The 22,531-nt window shown below is 44.3% G+C and overlaps 1 protein-coding gene across 1 annotated transcript in view; it reads left to right on the top strand.

Moving 5' to 3' along the window:
• HES7 (hes family bHLH transcription factor 7) overlaps positions 1–22,531 on the top strand; it is a 53,846-nt gene that overhangs the window by 27,783 nt on the left and 3,532 nt on the right. The window contains exon 3 of the mRNA XM_077470625.1: positions 14,371–14,458. Within this exon, the coding sequence (XP_077326751.1) occupies positions 14,371–14,458 (88 nt within the window). The remainder of the gene's footprint in view (positions 1–14,370; positions 14,459–22,531) is intronic.

Here is a 22,531-nt window from a genome sequence, read left to right as displayed (position 1 = left end):
CCCCCCCTCCTTATCTCTGTAACCCCTCATCTCTTCCCATCCTCCTCTACATAACACCTCCTCTACATAACCCCTCCTCATCTCCCTTCCCCATCCACCTCTACATAACCCCTCCTCATCTCCATGTCCTTAAAGCAGGAGTCCGCCGGGACTCCGTGTTTTTTTTTTTTTTTTTAAAGCCAGCAGCTACAAATACTGCAGCTGCTGACTTTTAAAATAGTGACACTTACCTGTCCAGCGCGCCCGCGATGTCGGCACCTGAAGCCGATCTCTCGATCGTCTTTCGGGTGCTGCCGCCGCCATCTTGGCTATGGGAATCAGGAAGTGGAGCCTTTCCGCTTCATTTCCCGGTTCCCTACTGCGCATGCGCGAGTCGCGCTGCGCAATAAGGACGGTCCCCGCTGCCTCTGGGATCTCTGTGTTTCCCAGCAGGCAGCGGGGCACTTGCGGAAAGGGGCGGGCACTTGCAGAAAGGGGCGTAATCTACGCCCCTTTCCGCAGAGAGCTATCCCGGAAGTGGGTGCAGATACCTGTACTGTACAGGTATCTGCACCCCCCTCCCCCCTGAAAGGTGCCAATTGTGGCACCGGAGGGGGGGAGGGTTCCGATGAGCGGAAGATCCACTTTAGGGTGGACCTCCGCTTTAACCACTTCTCATCTCCCTTCCCCATCCTCTTCTACCTAACCCTCCTTATCTCCATCCCACATCTTCATCTACCTTCCCCATCCTCCTCCTCTACATAACCCCTCCACATCTCCCTCCACCATCCTCCTCTACATAACCCCTCCTCATCTCCACCCCACATCTTCAGCTACATAACCCCTTCTCATGTCTCTCTCCCCTCCCTTTATTTCCACAATTCCTCATCATCCCCCCCCCCATCCTCCCCATAACCCCCTCTCCTCTTCCCTCATCTCTCTCTGCCATCCTCGTCTCCATAACCCCTCATCTTCTCTCCCTCAGCCATCCTCCTCTACATAACTCCTGCCTCATCTCCATAACCCCCCCTCGCCAGCCCCTATCCTCATCTTCATAATCCTTTCTTATCTCCCTCTCCAATCCTGCTCTCATTTCTCTCCCGTTTCCTCATCTCCAGTAAGTTCACAGGATTTTGGACAAAACTGACAGTGTTATTTGCACTTATCAAACAGATATTAAAAACCCTTTTAATAGTATTGTACTTGACAGACCAAAAGGTGTGTGTGTGTGTGTGTATATGTATGTGGAGATATATATATATATATATATATATATATATATATATATATATATATATATATATATATATATATATATATATATATATATATATATATATATATAAATGGGAGTGTACTTGTCTCCTGTACTATCTACTGTCATGGCATTTTGTTGCCAGGTCATACCAAGTAAAGGTGGCATTTCTAAGATGGTTCTACTTTTAAAGCAAATAATATTAAAGGAGAAGTAGGACCAAAGCTGTTTTGGACCTACATTTCTGCATTTAGTTCTGCACTCCTGTCACCTGAGTCCTCTGTCCACTGTGGGCTGAAGTCACTCAGTCGGTCCAGAGTCTGGAGAGACTGACTTCACAGTCGAGATCCACCCAGATACCAAGACAGGCAGCTGGCTCAGCCTCTCAGTGAGCTGCTGGGAGATTGAGCCAGCTGCTCAAGTAAGTCCTGGAGGGGACAGGGCAAAGAGGCGGTGGCTGATAGTCATCGGCTCTCTGCAGACTGAATACAGTGAACTGAGCAATCAACAGTCAATGGTTGCTCAGTTCTCAGCATGGAGATGGCGGGGACAGCTGCAGCTGGGTTCGGTTTTGCAGCCATCAAGGTGAGTATGTGTTTCTATTCTTTCTTTATCACTTATTCAGCCCTAAAAAAAAAAAAAATTTAGAGAATTGGATATCTATTTCTTTTTATCCACTACATGTAAAATATTGCCTATGAATTTTATTTTTACTCTTTGCAGCCAATAGGGGGAGCTATATGCAAGCTCTGTAAGTTCTTTTCCTTAGGGCAGGGGTGCCCAACATTTTTAAGAGTGAGGGCCACTTAAGCAACTTGGTAACCAATCGCGGGCCACAATGAGCGGAGCGGGCGGATGACAGGTTATGGCTACTCTATAGGCCCTCCAATCCGATCCCCACAGATTTTTTTTTTTTTTTTTTTTTTTTTTAGTGGGTTGGAGGCAGGTGGGAGTAAACGGACAAAAGTCTATTTACATCTGCAGCTCTGTAGAAGTGATTGGGTACGGCCGATCGCATGAAAAGGGCTTAAATCTTTCATACTGATGTGCTGCAGTTTACCCACACCGTGTGGGCAGCGTAGTGCACCTGAGTCTATCCTGCGGGTTAACTGAACTTTGCTATAGACTTTGCCTGTGGCAAAAGCCGGTGCTGTACAGGAAGCATCGGCTTATGGGGCTCTGCTCTGCAGCGGATTTTTTCTTCTACCACCAGCTTCATTCACACCACTGATGCTGTGGTATGACGGGTCGGCAACCTGCAATCTGGGCTTGCTAACCCGCCATTCCAGAGCAGGAGGTCGTGGGCCACATCAGAGGTCTCCGCGGGCCAAATGTGGCCCCCGGGCCACTGGTTGGCCAGCCCTGCCTTAGGGCTTCTGTGCTAAAAGTAAATCCTGGATGACTCGCAACAGGGACTTGGCTGCAACCTCTCTGCTGACAGATATAGTAAGGGTTTCATACAGTGACCACTTTTCACTCTCCTCTCTACTTCCTTTTCCCCCCACTTTCTTTTATTTAAGCCTTTGTCACTTTTTGTATTTTCATGTTTGTACGCAGTTTTTGCACGTGTGACTGGTAGGGTGTAGGTCCTCGGACCTGCCCTGAAGGTCTTGGGAGGGGGTGGACATGGCCTTCTGGCTTGGTTTGTCCTCTCTCAAGGGGAGCCCCACCAAGTACTTGGGTGGGTCTGTTTCGGCCAGACCCTCCAGAGAAAAGGAGTGGAGTGGTTTCGGCCAGATGGACCAAGTGTAAAGTACCCCAGTTCCCATCTGGAACCTCACGCTCTGGGGGATCAGGGCAAGGCCCTCTGATTTTAGAGGTCTTGTGTACACCCGTTGCACGTTTTTGTTTCAGTCTTTATGTGTTTTTGGCACCGGGTGAAGTTTTTTTAGTGTTTCACATGCCTTGGGCTTTAAAAAAGGGTTTTATAGTGGATCTAAGATCAAAAAGCTGTCCACTTGCATAACATAAATGAAAGTTTGACCCCGCAAATACTCACGTTCTTCTGGTGCTGCCTTATGTGTTTCTCGGCTAAGCACAGGTACTGGCAGATGCAACCAACCTAACCTTTTTAAAGAGAGGCAGCGGGCAATCAAAGAGATCTAGGAAAAAGCTTTGTTTTGGGGGGCCATCCTGTCATTATTTTAATAGCAGCAACAAGGGGGAAATGGGTCAGTTTTTGCCCGTAGGTCGCCTTTAACTAGTACATGGGTCTCCAAACTTTCTTAAGAGATGGCAAGTTTATCGTCCTTCAAAATGTCCCACAATTGGCTTTAATGGGAGGAATAGTGCCCCATTGTTGGTATCAGTGGGAGGAATAGTGCTCAGTTGAAGGATTCATTGGGAGGAATGGTGCCCCATCATTGGTATCAGTTGGAGAAATAGTGCCCCAAGGGCTGTATAAAGACAAGCAAAGAGCAGCAGTTTGGAGACCTCTGAACTAGTGATTACCACAGTTTTCCCAGGAAGCCCAGTATGCTTTTCAAACTTTTCATATTAAAATATCAAATTGACCAAAAATCATTAGAGTATTCAACTGAGTATTGTCCATTGTTAGTCTCCAAGGTGGTTAGAAGGTTTTATCAAATGAGTCAAAGAGATCAATGAGTTATTTCATTGGGATAAGTATAGGGAGGTTCTTTGCACTTTTCTCTGCTGAGAGCCAAGAGGGAAAGTTTGAGCCCTCCACTTGGTATTGCAAGCCCTCCACTTTCTGCACTGCTTTCATATTGAGTAGCCTGATTTTACACTAGTCAAGCATGGAAGTAGATTAGCTTTACTGCCAATCCAACCAAAGTTGATAAATTTTTAGGTGGGTTAAATTGCTAGTTGGCTAGCTCTGTCCTTTATGACCTCAGTAAGAATTCTTGATCTCAGCTTCCAGCACTGTTTGTGAATTCCAAGCTTTTACAGTCCCCTTTCCTTTAGATCACAAATTAAATCCAAACAATTAATGGTCATAATAGCCAAAGCAGGCCTTGAAACTCAACCATTGAGATATTATCGTTGGATTACTTATGAGAGATGTCAGACTATTTAAGTGTACAAGTGATATTCCACATTTTTGAATGGGTTTTTACTTCCTCTTTATTCCCCAAGTAAATGCAAAATGGGCTAGTATGCATCGCATGCTAACCCATTATGTGTGCAAAGGAAGCCCGCGTTGTCCCCACTGGTAGAAGTGTCCATCTTTGCCCCTCTTCCTTTCCGGGGCCACAGACTCCGGCTCTGTGGCTGGCCAGAGCCGCATGACGTCACTCCCGTGCATGCTCGTGGGAGCCACCAGTCACGACACGCTGGGGAAGAAACAACACGGAGGGCCATTTCTTCACTGCGCCGATGACCTCATTGGGGCGCTACAAGGTACATATCTCCTAAACGGCACACATTTAGGAGATATTTTCAGTACATATAGGTAAGCCTTATTATAGGCTTACCTATATGTAAAAATGTCTCAGGGGGGTTTACCACCACTTTAAGGTCTCAGGGATCCCCTGCTAAAAATACTTATACCTAAAGTTTGAGGTACATTGTGCCTACCAAATTGTAGAACCTTTTTTATATAACAATAAAAACGAATACCTTCTATTTGACATCCTGGGCAGATTTTACATCCTCCGGTTCTGTACAACATTTTTGTAATCCTTGAAATTAAATAATAAAATAAAATAAATTAAGACCGTATAAGCATAGGTAGGAGATCCTTTTTTCTATTGCTCACTGCTCAAGAAACCTCTGGAAACCTTATGGAGGATCCTTAGTTGAGAGGCTGTTGATTGGACATACTAATGCCCCGTACGCACGTTCGGACATTCCGACAAAAAAATCCATGGATTTTTTTCCGAAGGATGTTGGCTCAAACTTGTCTTGCATACGCACGGTCACACAAATCTTGTCAGAAATTCCAAACGTCAAGAACGCGGAGACCCTACAACACGTACGACGAGCCGCGAAAAATGAAGTTCAATAGCCAGTGCGGCTCTTCTGCTTGTTTCCGAGCATGTGTGAAACTTTGTGCGTCGGAATTGTGTACACACGCTCGGAATTTACGACAATGGATTTTGTCGGAAAATTTGAGATCCAGATCTCAAATTTTGTGTGACGGAGATTGTGATGGAAAATGTCCGATGGAGCCTACACACGGAATTTCCGACAACAAGCGCCCATCGAACATTTTCCGTAGGAAATTCCGACCGTGTGTACGGAGAATAAGGCTTGATACACTGTTATAGATGTCATGAGAAGGACTCAATCCTTTCATAACCTATAAACCTTCATTAGGCCGGGTTCACACCGCTGCGATGCGGGAACGCCGCAAATCCGCGGTGTTTTCCCGTATCGCACGACTCCCGCCGGCAGTTCACACTGCCCTATGCGGACGGCTGGGAGTGTCAATGATATGTTAATGACACCCCCAGATCCGTCCGCATATCGCAGTGCGATCTGCCAACTCGCACAGGAATCGGATCGCATGGTGTGAACCCCCATGCGATCCGATTCTGTTGCAGACCAAAAAAAGGGTCCCGTGCGAGTTTGCTGCGGGAGCGATGCGAATTCAGCCATTCTATCTGTATGGCTGAACTCGCATCGCTACGGAGATCGGATGTGATTTGCGGTGCGAATCACATCCGGATCTCCCCCCGCAGCAGTGTGAACCCGGCCTTAAGGTAAATGAAGAAAAAAGTTCGTCCAGTGCAGATGAACTGATAATAACTCATAGGTAATAGTTTTGGAGCTTATAAGAAGTCAATAAGTCTGAGGTTAATTTTTGACCCGAGGGGGAGTATTTTCATGTGCACAAGTGACTTCCTACCGTGTTTCCCCAAAAGTAAGACAGTGTCTTACTTTCTTTTTATCCCCAAAAGCCCCACTATGTCTTATATTGGAAAAAAATCCCAGCATGCAGAGCTGCACTGCCCTACAGAAGAGGACTAAAAGTCCCAGCAAGCAAGGCTGCACTGCATTACAGAGGACTACAAGTCCCAGCATGCAAGGCTGCACTGTACTACAGAGGAGGCCTACAAGTCCCAGCATGCAAGGCTGCACTATGGAGGACTACAAGTCCAAGCATACAAAGCTGCTATGCTCAGCAGAGGAGAACTGTAAGCCCACACAGCCCGGTATGTTGGGACTTGTAGTCCTCCTCAGCTGCATCTTGCGGTTACATAATAAGAGCTGCAGAGAATCTCTTCACACCCCCCCCCTCCCCCTCCTTGGTCTCTCTCTGTATGACCAGCACTGACCTGTACCGGGAGGACACAGAGCCAGTGACACCTGTCGGCAGTGATCCGGGACCTGGCGCAATAATCCCCTTCTCTGTGGTTGCGTCGCGCCGTTCTGATCAGTCTCGGGCAGCGGCTGTCACTCACAGCCGAGCAGAGTGAAGCCGCCTCCCCCTCCTCTTGTATGGCTACACAGTGCTGTGTATGGAGGAGGAGGAGGAGGGGGAGGCGGCTTCAGTGAAGCCGTCTCCCCCTCCTTCTCCTTCATGGACAGCACTGTGTAGCCATACAAGAGGAGGGGGAGGCGGCTTCACTCTCCTCGGCTGTGAGTGACAGCCGCTGCCCGAGACTGATCAGAACGGCGCTGTCTCTTCAGTCGGAGGGGGAGGGCGCTGGCCTGGCACCCCCCCAGGGTGTGGCACCCGGTGCGGCCCGCACCCCCCACCCACTCTTAGTACGCCACTGGAGGCGGCAATACCCCCGTGTTTCCCCGAAAGTAAGACATATGTCTTACTTTCGGGGTACGGCTTATATTAGCCAACCCCTCTGAAACTCCCGATACGTCTTACAATCGGGGGTGTCTTACTATCGGGGAAACACGGTAGTAGTAATTCCATTGACGTTTTCTATGCTTACTTCCATAAGCCCAGTGAGCTGATTAACTTTTTGTTTGAATTTTCATAGGATAAGAGTCAGTTACTTTTTACGTCCAGTGTAATGCCTGCCTATGTGACCAAAGTATGAGAACACCCTTCCAAGTTACGAAGTTCAGGTGTTCCTAGTGAAGGGTGATGTTAAAGTATAATTAAGGCAAAACTTTTTTTTTTTTTTTTCGACAGAGAAGAGATGGACTAGAATACCTGTCAGTTTTTATTGCTGTCTGTGCCCCTGTTAGCTAGGCTCACCCTCTCCATTTGTCCTGTTTACCATTATCATTCATGTGAAAGTAAAAGAAAATCCCAAATTTTGTGTTCTCCCCAGAAAAGTAATTGAGAAGAAATCTTCAAATGGGGACACTAGATCTGGTGACCTGGGGGACCCCAAGGAATTCCCTTAATTTGAAAGGGTTTCCTTTCACTTCCTGTGTGGCTATTGGACAAGAAGTGAATGGGAATTCTCCACAATAGGACACAGATGGCAAAAAAAAAGAAAAACTGATGGGTTATAACCCTCCCTTGCGCTATCCAAAATGAAAGAAAACAGAAAATTGTTTCCTACTTACCTTAATTGTCTTTTTCTGGTGCCTATCCATGGCAGCATACATATCATAGTAGCCCGCCTACTTCCACCCACAGGACCAGTGCATAGCTATAAAAAGTTAACACCCACAGGACGGCCCATTCCCTGTACATCGCTAGGAATGAACTGGGTGGGTTCGGTATGCTGCCATGGGTAGGCACCAGGAAAAGAAAATTTACGGTAAGTAGGATACAATTTATTTTTATTTTTTTCCTGGTGCCTCCATGGCACCATACATATGATAGATCAATAACTAGCTATCAGGATGGGAAGCTTCAGCAAATGATATCATAAGAAAGTGAGTAAGCTCCTGGCTTCCTGCCAAAGACAGGTGGGTGGAAGTAGACGGGGCTACTATCATATGTATGCTGCCATGGAGGCACCAGGAAAAAGTTTTGCCTATAGTTCTACTTTAATACTACAGCATACAAAGGCATTTTAGATAATGGTGTGCTTCCTGGTAACAGTTTGGGGATGGACCATTCTGTTCCAACATGATTGTGCCTCTGTGTACAAAGCCAGCCCTACAAAGACATGGTTTGATGGGTTTGGTGTGGAGGAACTTGAGTGGTCTTCACGAAGTCATGACCTCAACCCTACTGAACACGTTCGGGATGAATAGGAAGGCGAATTGCAAGCCAGATTTTTAATCCAACATCAGTACCTGACCTCACAAATTTTATTTTGCCTGAACAGACACAAATTCTCACAGATATATTCCGAAATCTTGTGGAAAGCCTTCCCAGAAGAGTAGAAGCTGTTATAACCAAAAAAAAAAAAAGAAAGGCAGATAGGCTTCTTATTAATGCCCATGGCTTCGGAATGGGATATCCAACAAGCACATAGCCGTGTAATGGTTACTGTGTTAAAGGGGAAGGAATTTTGCATGAAAGCTTTTTCAGATGGAGAACAAAGCCTGAGCCCTTGTACACACGGTCGGAAATTCCGACAACCAAATCCGTCGGATTTTGTCCGACAGATTTTGTCCGAAACTGTTGTATACACGCGGTCGGACAAAGTTGTCGGAAAATCCGACGTGATGACGTTATTTAGTTACGACGGGACTACGTTCACGCTAGTAGTCAATAGCTTTGGTCTAGGAATTTGATCTGAGCATGCGTGGCACTTTGTCCGATCGGAATTACCTACACATGATCGGAGTATGTCCAAAAGCATTTTGTCTGAAAATTTTACCAACAAGTTGGAAAACTTGGTCCGTCGGATACTCCGACGGAAAAACAGTCCGATGGAGACGACACACAGTCGGAATATCCGACAAAGCGGTCCGATCGGACACATTCCGTCGGAATCTCCGACCGTGTGTACAAGGGCTAAGACCGTTTCATGTTATTGTCTACTTTTGTCATCTGTAATGTTTTGATTGTGTATACCTTTATGGATTATAAAGCCCACCTTCATGAAAAGAAAAAAAATCCACCCTTGCAGTAAGGCCTCCTCACATTTTAAGGGTTAATTGCTCATTATGACTAGGGGAGGCTTTCACGACCCCGCACTGGCCCACTCCATTGCTCTCCACCTGAGGATCCAATATGTAGGCAGAGACAATGCATCATCAAACATAATATAGTGTCATTAACCCTGTAGTGTCCATGGCCCACACAAAGGGTGGATTTTTTTTTTTTTTTTTAAAGTTGAGCTTTAAAGTCAAACTGTCATGAGAAAACTATGGTGCCACCTCTGTCCTCTTTTGCAAAATCCTACTATTGACTATCATATAGCTCCTGTTGCTTCAATACTTCGTAGGTCACTGGCCCTAGTATGTCAATTAGGATGGGTAGAGAAAAGTGATTCTAAGCCCTTGTACACACAATCAGAAATTCCGATGGAAAATGTCAGATCGGACCGTGTTGTTGGATAATCCGATCGTGTGTGGGCTCCATTGGACTTTTTCCGTCGGAATATCCGACCAACAAAGTTTGAGAGCTGGATGTAAAATTTTCCAACAACATGATCCAATCGGACTTTATCCAATCGTTTGTAGAGAATTCCGATCGGACAAAGTGCCACGCATGCTCAGATCAAATTTACGAGACCAAAGCTATTGGCTACTAGCCTGAACATAGTCCCGTCGTAACGACCGATCGTCATCACGTTCCGTACAATCGGATTTTCCGACAACTTTATCCGACCGCGTGTATGCAACACCAGTTTCGGACAAAATCCGTCGGAAAAAATCTGACGGATTTTGTGGTTGGAATGTCCGACCGTGTGTACAAGGGCTTAGATTTACCTTCAACTATGTAGTGCAAGGGCCTGCACGATTGCATACAAATTGAAAATGTTTAGGTTTGACCTCCTATTATATGGTTTGGGTAAATCCTAAAGGAAAATTGAACAAGACTGTATAATGTGTGGACTCTTTGTAGTAAATCCAGTGAGTATGAGAGCCAAGCTACTAACATTTCTAGAAGTAGAGCTCCGCAATGGCTTTCTTCATGATGCCTCTTCACATTGGGGTAGTTAAGGCCTGGTTCACACCTATGCAGGTTGCAGTTTGCATATTCCAGGTGCATTTTGCATTTTTCAATGCACGTTTTTGATCCATTGAAGTCTATGAAACTAAAAACCAGAAAAAAAAAGTCCCTGGCCCTTTCCATAAAATGCATAGATGTGAAATTGCCCAATAGGAAACCATATTAAATGAACTGTAGTGTGTTTCTGCAAAACTGAAAATGCACTAAAAAAAATGCTTAGGTGTGAACTAGGTCTAAGTGTCATTTCTCTCTGCTGCTGCTTCCTTCCTCTGCTTTCAGCATGAGTCACTTCTGACAAGTTTTCTTGACACCAAGAGAAAAATGGTGACAAAGGAGGGATCTCCAGCCAATTGACAGCCTCAGCTCTGTCCTGTAAGCTGTGAGAAGGGGGTGTGTCCCTTCTTTCCAATCAGCTCTCAGACCTCTCCTTACTGAGCTCTGCAGAGTGTCATTTCAGCTCCCCGCCCCCTTTTTTCTGAACTTGCAGACAAGCTTTATAAATGCAGCACTTTGAATGGCTGTAGAGAAGAGAGGACTGTAGATAAACAGGTACAACTTATGTAGGATGATTTGTTTCATCTCTGTGTATCTCCTGAGGCCAGTCACGTCACTGGATATATGGAAGGGTTTCTAACCAATTAAACTTTTTTCAGCTTTGCAAAGAACATTAACAATATTTCTGTGTACCAATTTGAGATCTGTTTGTTGCCACAAAGAAAATATTACCATTGTTTATGTGCATCATTCTGATGTGATAGATATATGTAGGCAGGCTTCCATGGCTCCAGGCAAATGGTGCAGTGCCTTGAAAAAGTATTCATACCCTTTGACATTTTTCACATTTTGTAATGTTACAACCAAAAACATAAATGTGTTTTATTGGGATTTTATGTGATAGACCAACACAAAGTGGCACATAATTGTGACGTGGAAGGAAAATGATAAATAGTTTATAAAAGGAACATTTCTGTTCACAGGCACTCTCCATCCAATCTGACAGAGACTGAGTTATTTTGTAAATAAGAATGGGTGAAAATTCTCTAGATCAGTGGTCTCCAAACTGTGGCTCAGGGGCCCTTTGCTTGCCTTTATCTAGCCCTTGGTGCACTATTCTTTCAACAGACACCAATGATGGGGAACCATTCCTCCCACTAACACCATCAATAGGGATTTATTCCTCCCACTTGCACCAGTGATGGGGCATTATTCCTCCCACTTGCATCATCAATGGGGCTCTATTCCTCCCACTGACACCAATAATGGGGCTCTATTCCTCCCACTGACACCAATGATGGGGCTCTATTCCTCCAACTGACACCAGTGATGAGGCTCTATTCCTCCCACTGACGCCATCAATGGGGCTCTATTCCTCCCACTGACGCCATCAATGGGGCTTTATTCCTCCAACTGTCACTAATGATGAGGCTCTATTCCTCCCACTGACACCATCGATGGGGCTCTATTCCTCCCACTGACACCATCGATGGGGCTCTATTCCTCCCACTGACACCATCGATGGGGCTCTATTCCTCCCACTGACACCATCGATGGGGCTGTATTCCTCCCACTGGCGCCATCAATGGGGCTTTATTCCTCCAACTGTCACTAATGATGGGGCACTATTCCTCCCACTGACACAATCGATGGGGCACTATTCCTCCCACTGACACCATCGATGGGGCTGTATTCCTCTCACTGACACCAGTGATGAGGCTCTATTCCTCCCACTGGCGCCATCAATGAGGCTCTATTCCTCCCACTGGCGCCATCAATGGGGCTTTATTCCTCCAACTGTCACTAATGATGGGGCACTATTCCTCCCACTGACACCATCAATGGGGCTGTATTCCTCTCACTGACACCATCAATGGAGCTGTATTCCTCTCACTGACGCCATCAATGGGGCTGTATTCCTCTCACTGACACCAGTGATGGGGCACTATTCCTCCAACTGACACCAGTGATGGGGCACCATTCCTCCCACTGATATTATCGGTGAGACACTATGGGGGAGATTTACTAAAACTGGTGCACAAAGAATCTGGTGCAGATGTGCATTGTAGCCAATCGGCTTATAACTTCAGCTCGTTCAATTAAGCTTTGACAATACAACCTGGAAGCTGATTGGTTTCTATGCAGAGCTGCACCAGATTTTGCAAGCTCCAGCTTTAGTAAATTCCCCCCTATTTCTCAAACTGACACCATGAATGGGGCACTATTCCTTCCAATGACAACAATAATGGGGCACACTTCTCGCTCTAAAATCAATGATGGAACAAAATTTACTGTCAATGATGCCAGGAATGTTTCTACTCCCACTGGCCACAGTCTGCCCCCTAAACCTGAAGGACAGTAAACTGGCCCTCTGTTTAGAAAGTTTGGAGACCCCTGCTCTAGATGTGCAAAGCTGGTAGAGACATCCCCAAAAAGACTTGCAGCTGTAATTGCAGTGAAAGGGGATTCTACAAAGTATTGACTCAGGGGGGCGCCATACAAATGGACACCACAATTTTCACATATTTATTTGTAAAACATTTAGAAAACCATTTATTGTTTTCCTTCCACTTCACAATTATGTGCCACTTTGTGTTGGTCTATCACATAAAATGCCAAAAAATTCATTGATGTTTTTGGTTGTAACATGAAAAAATTTGGAAAATTTCAAGGGGTATGAAAATGAAATGAAAATGAACCGTATATTCCCTACCTTGGTGTTTAAAAGGAATGCATACAAAACTGACCCTTGTAGAAATAGCAATGCATAACCCTTTAAATCTATTTCCAGGGGAAATGTTTGTGTTTGGTTTCAGATGGAGACAAAAATGTTAGATTCTCTGTCAGGCTTTGTGGCTGCAAAGGATATGAGGGTCTAGTTCTGCTTTGGGACCTTAGAGGGACCAGACTATGGCCAATGGTAGTAGAAAATGCCTGGTGTCAATGGTCATTGAGATTAGTGGGAGAATATTGGTGGTTTTCAGTGGAATCCTGTAGCCCATTGTTGCTGTCATCTGGAGGAATAGTGAGTAATGGTTTGTATTAGTGAAAGAAATATTGTCCCATTAGCGGTGTAAAAAAAAATGCCCATTGTTGGTATTGATGGAAGAAATATTGTCTTATCATTGGTATCACTGAGTAGACTAGTGCCCCATTCTTGGTATCAGTTGGAGGAATAGTGCCCTATCATTGGTATCCGTGGGAGAAATAGTGCCCCGTTCTTGGTGTTATTGCAGGAATAGGACTCCATCATCAGTATCAGTTGGAGACATGGTGCCCCCTCATTGATATCAATTGAAAGCATAGTGCCCCATCATTGGTATCCATGGGAGAAATGATGCCCCATCATTGGTATCAGTGGGAGAAATAGTGCCCATCATTGGTATCAATCAGAAAAAGTGCTACATCATTGGTATCAGTGGGAGAAATAGTGCCCAGTTCTTGGTGTCATTGCAGGAATAGGACTCCATCATCTATCAGTTGGAGACATGGTGCCTCATCATTGGTATCAGTAAGAGAAATAATGCCCCATCATTGGTATCAGTGGAAGAAATAGTGCCCATCATTGGTATCAATCAGAAACCAAGTGCTCCATCATTGGTACCAGTGGGAGAAATGGTTCCCCATCATTGTTACCAGTGGGAGAAATGGTTCCCCATCATTGGTACCAGTGGGAGAAATGGTTCCCCATCATTGGTACCAGTGGGAGAAATGGTTCCCCCATCATTGGTACCAGTGGGAGAAATGGTTCCCCCATCATTGGTACCAGTGGGTGTAATGGTTCCCCCATCATTGGTACCAGTGGGTGTAATGGTTCCCCCATCATTGGTACCAGTGGGTGTAATGGTTCCCCCATCATTGGTACCAGTGGGTGTAATGGTTCCCCATCATTGGTACCAGTGGGTGTAATGGTTCCCCATCATTGGTACCAGTGGGTGTAATGGTTCCCCATCATTGGTACCAGTGGGTGTAATGGTTCCCCATCATTGGTACCAGTGGGAGAAATGGTTCCCCATCATTGGTACCAGTGGGAGAAATGGTTCACCGTCATTTGTATGAGTGGGATTGACCAGATGGGAAGGGAAAATCGCTAAAGCACCTGACATTTTATAATGCACACTATGTTTTGTAACTATTTGGCTTTCATTTTTGACCCGTTTTTTTTCTCTGGATTATTCTCCTGCAGAAGCTTCACAATCCTAAAATGGAGAAAGCGGAGATCCTGGAGCTGGCGGTCATCTATGTCAGAGACATCACCCGTATGAAGTCGCAAGGTATTAATCTTACCCATCATGTGACTTTTTTTTTTTTTTTTATAGGCTGTGTACCTGACGGTGAACCTCGGCACCCCAAATGTTTTGGAACTACATTTCCCATGATACTCAACTACACTGCAGTATAGTTGAGCACCATGGGAAATGTAGTTCCAAAGCATCTGGGGTGCCAAAGTTCTCCATCACTGCTGTATACCCTGTTTCCCCAAAAAATAAGCCATACCCTCAAAATAAGACCTACAAGGACTTTAACTAGGGCTTATATTGCAGCTGTCACCGACAATCACGCTAGGTCTTATTTTCGGGGAAACGGGGTAGTAATAATGTCATAGACCTAGAGTGTAATGGAATGTTTGTTCTTTGGCGATTCCATTGCTGGAGACACATAACCCAGGGAAGCCTTCCACTTACCTCCTATTAAATTCCTTCCTTGCTGATGAATCACTAGCAAGGTGGTGGCAACATCTCTGTCTCTTGAATAGTGAGGGAGCAGCTTCAATCTTACTGATCCCGTCACTGGTGAGTTGTCACCAACCAACCATAGGATCACCCATGTGACATGGTCCTTACAGTCAGGAGCACCAGAAGACTAGTCATGAAGAAAAATCGCTGACAGTAGATTGTAAGCTTTCTTGGGCACCATAAGGCCGCGTACACACGCGGGGACTGTTCGCTGAAACTGTCCGCTGAAACCAAGTTTCAGCGGACAGTCCGCTCGTGTGTGGGCTTTCAGCGGACAGTTTCAGCGAACAGTCCGCTGAACAAGGTTTTTCGGAAATTCCGAAAAACTGTCCGCTGAAACCTTGTTTCAGCGGACAGTCCCCGCGTGTGTAGGCTTGTTCTTCAAACAAAGTTGCGCGCATGCTCAGAAAGGATTTTCACGCCAAAAGTTATAATGCAGTGTATAGGACGTCGTATTTTTCGTCCCGTCCTACGTGCCGTTCACGTCATCGCGCACGGTTTCAGCAAACTGTTCGTCCGTCGTGTGTGGCCATGTCCGTCCATGCTAATTTTGAGCGGACTGTTTGCCGAAACTGTTTGACGGACAAAGTTGGGCGAACAGTCCCTGCGTGTGTACGCGGCCTAAGAATTCCTGTTGCTTATTGTCTTATGCCACGTACACACGATCGAACGTTCCACCAGCAAAAGTCGGATGAGAGCTGTTGGTCAGAAAATGCGACCGTGCTTATGCTCTATCAGACATTTGCTGTCAGAATTCCCACCAGCAAAAGATTGAGAGCAGGTTCTCTATTTTTCGGTCGGAAAAAGTTCCGATCGTCTTTAGCAATTCCGACGTGCAAAATTCCTACACAGGAAAACAATTCGACGCATGCTCGGAAGCATTGAACTTTATTTTCTTGGCTTGTCGTAGTGTTGTACGTCACCGCGTTGTTGACGGTGGAAAGTTCAGAGAACTTATGTGTGACCATGTGTATGCAAGCCAAGCTTGAGCTGAAGTCCGTCGGAAAAAACCATCCAAGATTTTTCCCATGGAAATTCCGCTCGTGTGTACGGGGCATTAGTGTATTAAAATATATCATGGTATGTCCTCCTTTTGAACAGTGGCGCAATCATGTTAATAATGGTACTAATACTACCAGTACCAATAGTAAAAGTAGTAGCACAATGGTTAGTAGTATCTGTTTGACAGGTTCAACTTCTAATAGTTGTATTGGCCAAAGAAGTAGTAATTACTATTAAATTTGAAAGGTTGTGTGATCAAGGCCAGGGTCAATCAAATATATGTATGGCACCAACATCCCTTATATATAGACAAGAAACAACATTTGGGAGATGTGGGACTTTAAAGGTGCTTTTCACTATAAAATGCATATAACACAATAGATGTGTTTAAAAGTAAATAATTTTAACCACTTCAGCCCCGGAAGTATTTACCCCCTTCCTGACCAGAGCACTTTTTGCGATTCGCCACTGACTATTTAACTTTAACTGACAATTGCGCGGTCGTGCGACGTTGCACCCAAACAAAATTGATGTCCTTTTTTTTCCCCACAAGGAGGGCTTTCTTTTGGTGGTATTTGATCACCTCTGCGGTTTTTATTTTTTGCGCTATAAACAAAAAAAGAGCGACCATTTTGAAAAAAAAAGCAATATTTTTTACTTTTTACTATAATAAATATCCCTAAAAAATATAGAAAAAAACTAATTTCTTTCTCGGTTTAGGCTGATATGTATTCTTCTACATGTTTTTGGTAAAAAAAATCGCAATAAGCGTATATTGATTGGCTTGCGCAATTTATAGCGTCTACAAAATAGGGGATAGATTTATGGCATTTTTTCCTTTTTTTTTTTTTTTTTTTTTTTTTTTTTTTTTTTTAGTAGTAATGGTGGCGATCTGCGATTTATTTATTTATTTATTTTTCAAGACTGCGACATTATGGCAGACACATCGGCCACTTTTGACACCATTTTGGGACCATTGTAATTTATACAGCGATCAATGCTATAAAAATGCACTGATTACTGTGTAAATGACACTGGCAGGGAAGGGGTTAAACACTAGGGGGCGATCGAGGGGTTAAGTGTGTTCTAACTGTGGGGGGGGGTGGACTACCACTTATATGACCGTGATCACCGCTCCCGATGACAGGGAGCAGTGATCTCTGTCATGTCACTAGGCAGAACAAGGAAATGCCTTGTTTACATAGGCATCTCCCCGTTCTTCCGCTACGTGGGACGATCGCGGGCCCCCGGTGGAGATTGAGTCCGCGGGACCCGCGAGCATGGTCACTGGGTACGCGGCGGGCACACGCACCCACAGTGCTGTGATTTATAGGGGACGTACCTGTAGGGCCATTTTTCCAGCTGTGCCAACGTACATTGTTGTGCGCTGGTCGGCAAGTGGTTAATACATAGATATAACATTGATAGAGGGACACATTTAGAGCTGTTAAATTGTCATTTCCTACGCTAATGTTCTACATGTTTCGCCATACGGCTTCTTCAGGAATCACATCTACTAAACGAATAAACATACATATCAACTAAACATAAATACAACATTAATACATCCGCATAAATCCCAAGCGTCCCCAGATAATGGTTCCTACCTCAATGCGTTTGAGGGTTTGGAGCCATATTATGAGGGAGGAGTAAGGTCCAGTGGCCCAGTACATGCAGGCAACTAAGGACAATCGCCAAAATGAGCCGGCTCACCCACAGGAAGGGGTATGTATTGATGAAGTGTAAACAACTAAAGGGGTGTAACCTGTAAATCAATTAAGGTATAGCATGTCTGTATCAGTTCATGTTATGCCGCGTATACACGACCAGACTTTTCGACGGAGGTCTAACGGACTTTCTGAACGAGCTGACCTGCGTATACACGCGTATGCTCGCTCGTCCCCATCCCCTTCCCTGACTGGCCGGGCTGTGTGCTCGGATAAGGTTTGGTATGGATTTTGGGGGAACCCCACGCCATCTTTTCGGCTTAGGGGGTTTCCCTTAAAATTCATACCAGACCTACGGGCTTGGTGTACTGTACCCTGTAGCCGAGAACCAGCGCGAACATTCTCGCGGACAGGTACTGTAGCCTTTGTGTCGTATTTGGTCTGTCGGACCCGCACACAGACGAACGGGCTTCCCGATAGGAACTAGGTCCGGTGGACCAAGATTTAAAACGTTCTATTTCTAGGTCTGTCGGACTTTTGGGAAGAAAAAGTCTGGAGCCCACATGCGATCGAATTCGCCCACCGGACCGAATCTGCCGGAAAGTCCGATCGTGTGTATGCGGCATTACTATATAGACTCAATTGGAACAACTTATTATTCAAACAAATGACGCTTACTTAACAACTTCCTTCAAATAGGAGACTGGGAGCCTAAAGGTACTGCAGACGGCATCGGTTGCAAGACCCAACACTGGCCAATTCTAATGTCCTATAAAGGGAACAAATCCAAGAAATAAATAACCCTCTGGCCAGGCCACGCCTTCACTCGTAGGATGCATGATTTATTGAACATCTTAGATTAGGTTCTAGTTATACCTGCCTCCATGTTATAGGCAGTCCATGGGTCCTAGGACTGCAAAGGAAGGGTGGGGCATACGTTCATCCAAGGGTGTTAACAACTAGACCTACAAATGTGAAGGGAGGACATTAATTTGGGTCAAGTTCGCTGCAATGCAAAGCACTAAAATAACAGTGCTTTGATCCAAGGCCATCCTACCTATTGCGTGATGTGTCCCAGGGACTCCAGCAAAATGGCTTCCACCACATGGGTCCTTTATTACCTCTACCCATTGCGTCAGATGCAACGTGAATGTCATGGCGCAAAGCGGACACAAGTGAGAGGGGCCGCGTGACAAGGATTTTATCAATCCTTGTCATGCATTATCAATGTTATATCTATGTAATTAAATGATTTACTTTTTACACAACTATTGTGTTATATGTACTTATAGTGAAAAGCACCTTTAAACTCCCACACCACCCAAATTTTGTTTCTAGTATTACTATTAAATTAACAGTACGACTATTAGTAGTAGAAGCAATCATGCAGTTACTAGTGGTAGTAATAGTAGTATTAGTTTGACTTGTAATATTAGTAGTTGTAGTAGCAACAGAAGTTTTATTACTATTAATACTATATTTAAGCCTTTGTCAACATTTTTAACATGAAGGAACCCTTAAAATAACTTTCCGGTCTCAGGGAACTCCTGGTATTGATTGCTCTGTCTACAGCTCAAAGTACATTAGCGTGATGGTCACTGGGAAGAATGCTCCTTACCCTTGTGGCCGGTGGGAAAAATACTTTCTTTACAAATGGCTAAAAAGATAAACGTTGTCAGTAGTTACTTATCTAAGAGGAAGAAAAAAGCTCAACAAACCCCTAACAAAGGGAAAGGCTGCCATAATCATTAATTAGTATTGCAAAAAAAATTGCCGTGGCCCTGTACGATGTAATGATAACAAAAACAGCATTAGCAATTAATAATATTACTCATTTGCATAGTGCCATTATCGTTTCCAATGGCACTTTATAATGTTATACAAAAAAAGAGAAGATTATATAGATTCATAGTAAAATCAAACACAATAGTAAATATTCCTGGTGTGCTGACCTTACAATCTAGCCCATCCTTTTTCAAATTGGGGTTCCTTGAGTAATTGGCAATTTCTGCCTCTCAGATAAATAACCACTGACCCCACGGATCATTTAGCTATTTGTAAGAGGGGGTAGCCTTCCCACTGACCACACATTTTCTACTGACCCCCAATGCAAGGGACATTCTTCCCACTGACCTCCCAACATAAGAAACTATTATTCCTATTGACCCCCAATGTAAGGAACATTCTTCCAACTGGCCATCAATGTAAGGGACATTCTTCTCACTGACCCACAACATAAACTATTATTCCTATTGACTCCCAATGTAAGGGACATTCTTCCCACTGACCCACAACATAAACTATTATTCCTATTGACTCCCAATGTAAGGAACATTATTCCAACTGGCCACCAATGTAAGGGACATTCTTCCCACTGACCCACAACATAAGAAACTATTATTCCTATTGACCCCCAATGTAAGGAACATTCTTCCAACTGGCCACCAATGTAAGGGACATTCTTCCCACTGACCTCCCAACATTAGAAACTATTATTCCTATTGACTCCCAATGTAAGGAACATTCTTCCAACTGGCCACCAATGTAAGGGACATTATGCCCACTGACCATCAATTTAAGGAGCATCCTTCCAAATGATTACAAATGTAAGGGACATTCTTCCCACTGGCCACCAATGTAAGAGACATGATTCCTATTGACCCCTAATGTAAGGCGCATCCTTCCAACTGACCCCCAATGTAAGGAACATTATTCCTATTGACCCCCCCCCCCCCCCCAATGTAAAGAACATTCTTCTAACTGGCCAACAATGTAACATTATGCCCACTGACCATCAATGTAAGGAACATCCTTCCAAATCATTACAAATATATTGCCGCGTACACATGACCAGACTTTCCAGGCAGACTAGTTCCAGCGGTCTTCCCGATGGACTTTCGGCGGAGTTCCGACAGACTTTCCGAACGGACTTGGCCACACATGAACAGGCTAAGTCCGTTTGAAAGTAAGTTAGTTTTGAACGTGATGATGTAGACGGAACTAAACAAAGAAGTTCAATAACCAGTAGCCAATAGTTTCCTTTGCGTCGTATTTGGTCCATTGGACCAGCACACGGATGGTTTTCCCGATTTTTTTTATTTTTTTTTTGTCGGAATTGAGTCCGTCGGATATATTTGAAACATGTTCTATTTCTAGGTCCCTTCGTTTTTTTTTTTTTAAATGATGGGACTAGCCCACACACGATTGGATTGTCTGACGACACTAATCCCTTCGGACCTAGTCTGCCGTAAAGTCTGGTCGTGTGTACGTGGCATAAGGAGCATCCTTCCCACTGACCACCAATGTAAAACATTCTTCCACTGACCACTAATGTAAGGAGGATTCTTCCCACTGACCATCATCATACCATTGTACTGTGAGCTGTAGATAAATGATATGTTGGCAAGGATTCCCTGCGGCTGGAAGTTTATTTCAAGGATTCCTTTATGTTAAAAAGGTTGATAAAGGATGATTTAGGATGATTTAGCGCAGGGGTGTCAAGCTCAATTTCATTGCGGGTCGCATCAACATTATGTTTGTCCTCAAAGGGCCAGTTGCATCTGTAAGACTATATAAATTTATGCAGGGCTTTTTTTTAGGTGCAATAACTCAACCATGCCCCCCACAGAACCGCATCAAATTATGGGTGTGGCCAAATTGCAGTGGAGGTATCTTAACTGGGGCAATAAATACTAGGAGTACGTTATGTGAAGAGTTCAGGGGCGCACAGTGTACAGAGTACAGGGTTCAGTGGTGCACTGTGTACAGAGTGCAGGGGTTTGCTATGCACAACGTTGTACCCAAACAAAATTGGCGTCCTTTTTTTTACCACAAATAGAACTTTCTTTTGGTGGTATTTGATCACCTCTGCGGTTTTTATTTTTTGCGCTATAAACAAAGAGGGACAATTTTGAAGAAAAAATAAAAAATAAAAATTTTTCTTTTTTTTTTTGCTATAATACATATCTATAAAAAATAAAACAAATGTATTCATCAGTTTAGGCCAATATATATTCTTCTACATATTTGTGGTAAAAAAAAATCCCAATAGGTGTATATTGATTGGTTTGCGCAAAAGTTATCATGTCTACAAACTATGGGATAGATTTAGGGACTTTTATTTATTTTTTATTGTCTTTACTAGCAATAGAGGTGATCTGCGATTTTATTTTTTATTTTTTAAGTGGGACTGCGACATTGCGGCGGACAAATCTGACCCCAAATTACACTTTTTGGGGACCAGTGACATTATTACATATAAAAATATACCGATCAATGTAGAAATTACACTGGCAGGGAAGGAGTTAACACTATGGAATGGCGATCAAGGGGTTAACTGTGTTCCCTGGGTGTGTTCTAACTGTAGGGGGTATGGGCTGCCAGGGACATGACAGAGATCACTGTTCCCGATGACTGGGAACAGTAGATCTCTGTCACGTCCCCTGTCAGAACGGGGATTCGCTTTGTTTACAAAGGCAGATCCCTGTTCTGCCTCTGTGCTGTGCAATCGTGGGTGCTGGTGGACATTGAGTCCGCTCGACCTGCGGGCACGCTCCCGAAGTGTGCACGAGCGTGCCGGCCTGCAACTGCACGACCTAACGTACAGCTATTGCAATTCGTGCAGGAGAGCCAACCTGCCGCAGTATAATGCTGGTCGGCAAGCAGTTAAAATGTATCTAAGGCTGGCCATAAATTATACAATTTTCTTACAACTTCCTTACAATTTTCTTTAGATTTACCTTCAACTATGTAGTGCAAGGGCCTGCCTGATTGGATACAATTGAAAGTGTTTAGTTTTGACCTCATATTATATGGTTTTTGTAAATCTAAAGGAAAATTGTACAAGAAGATTAAACATTATTTTTATTTTTTTTTTAACAGAAAGGGGTAAAAAAAAATAGTGTATTTTTGCTTTTTAGCTACCCATTGGGCATATCTCTTC

This window comes from Lithobates pipiens, unplaced genomic scaffold (assembly GCF_037356315.1).
Source record: "Lithobates pipiens isolate NorthernLeopardFrog02 unplaced genomic scaffold, aLitPip1_a1.2 Scaffold_8, whole genome shotgun sequence".
In the NCBI taxonomy this organism is placed as follows: Eukaryota; Metazoa; Chordata; class Amphibia; order Anura; family Ranidae; genus Lithobates; species Lithobates pipiens.
This window is presented reverse-complemented; position numbering and strand designations above follow the sequence as displayed.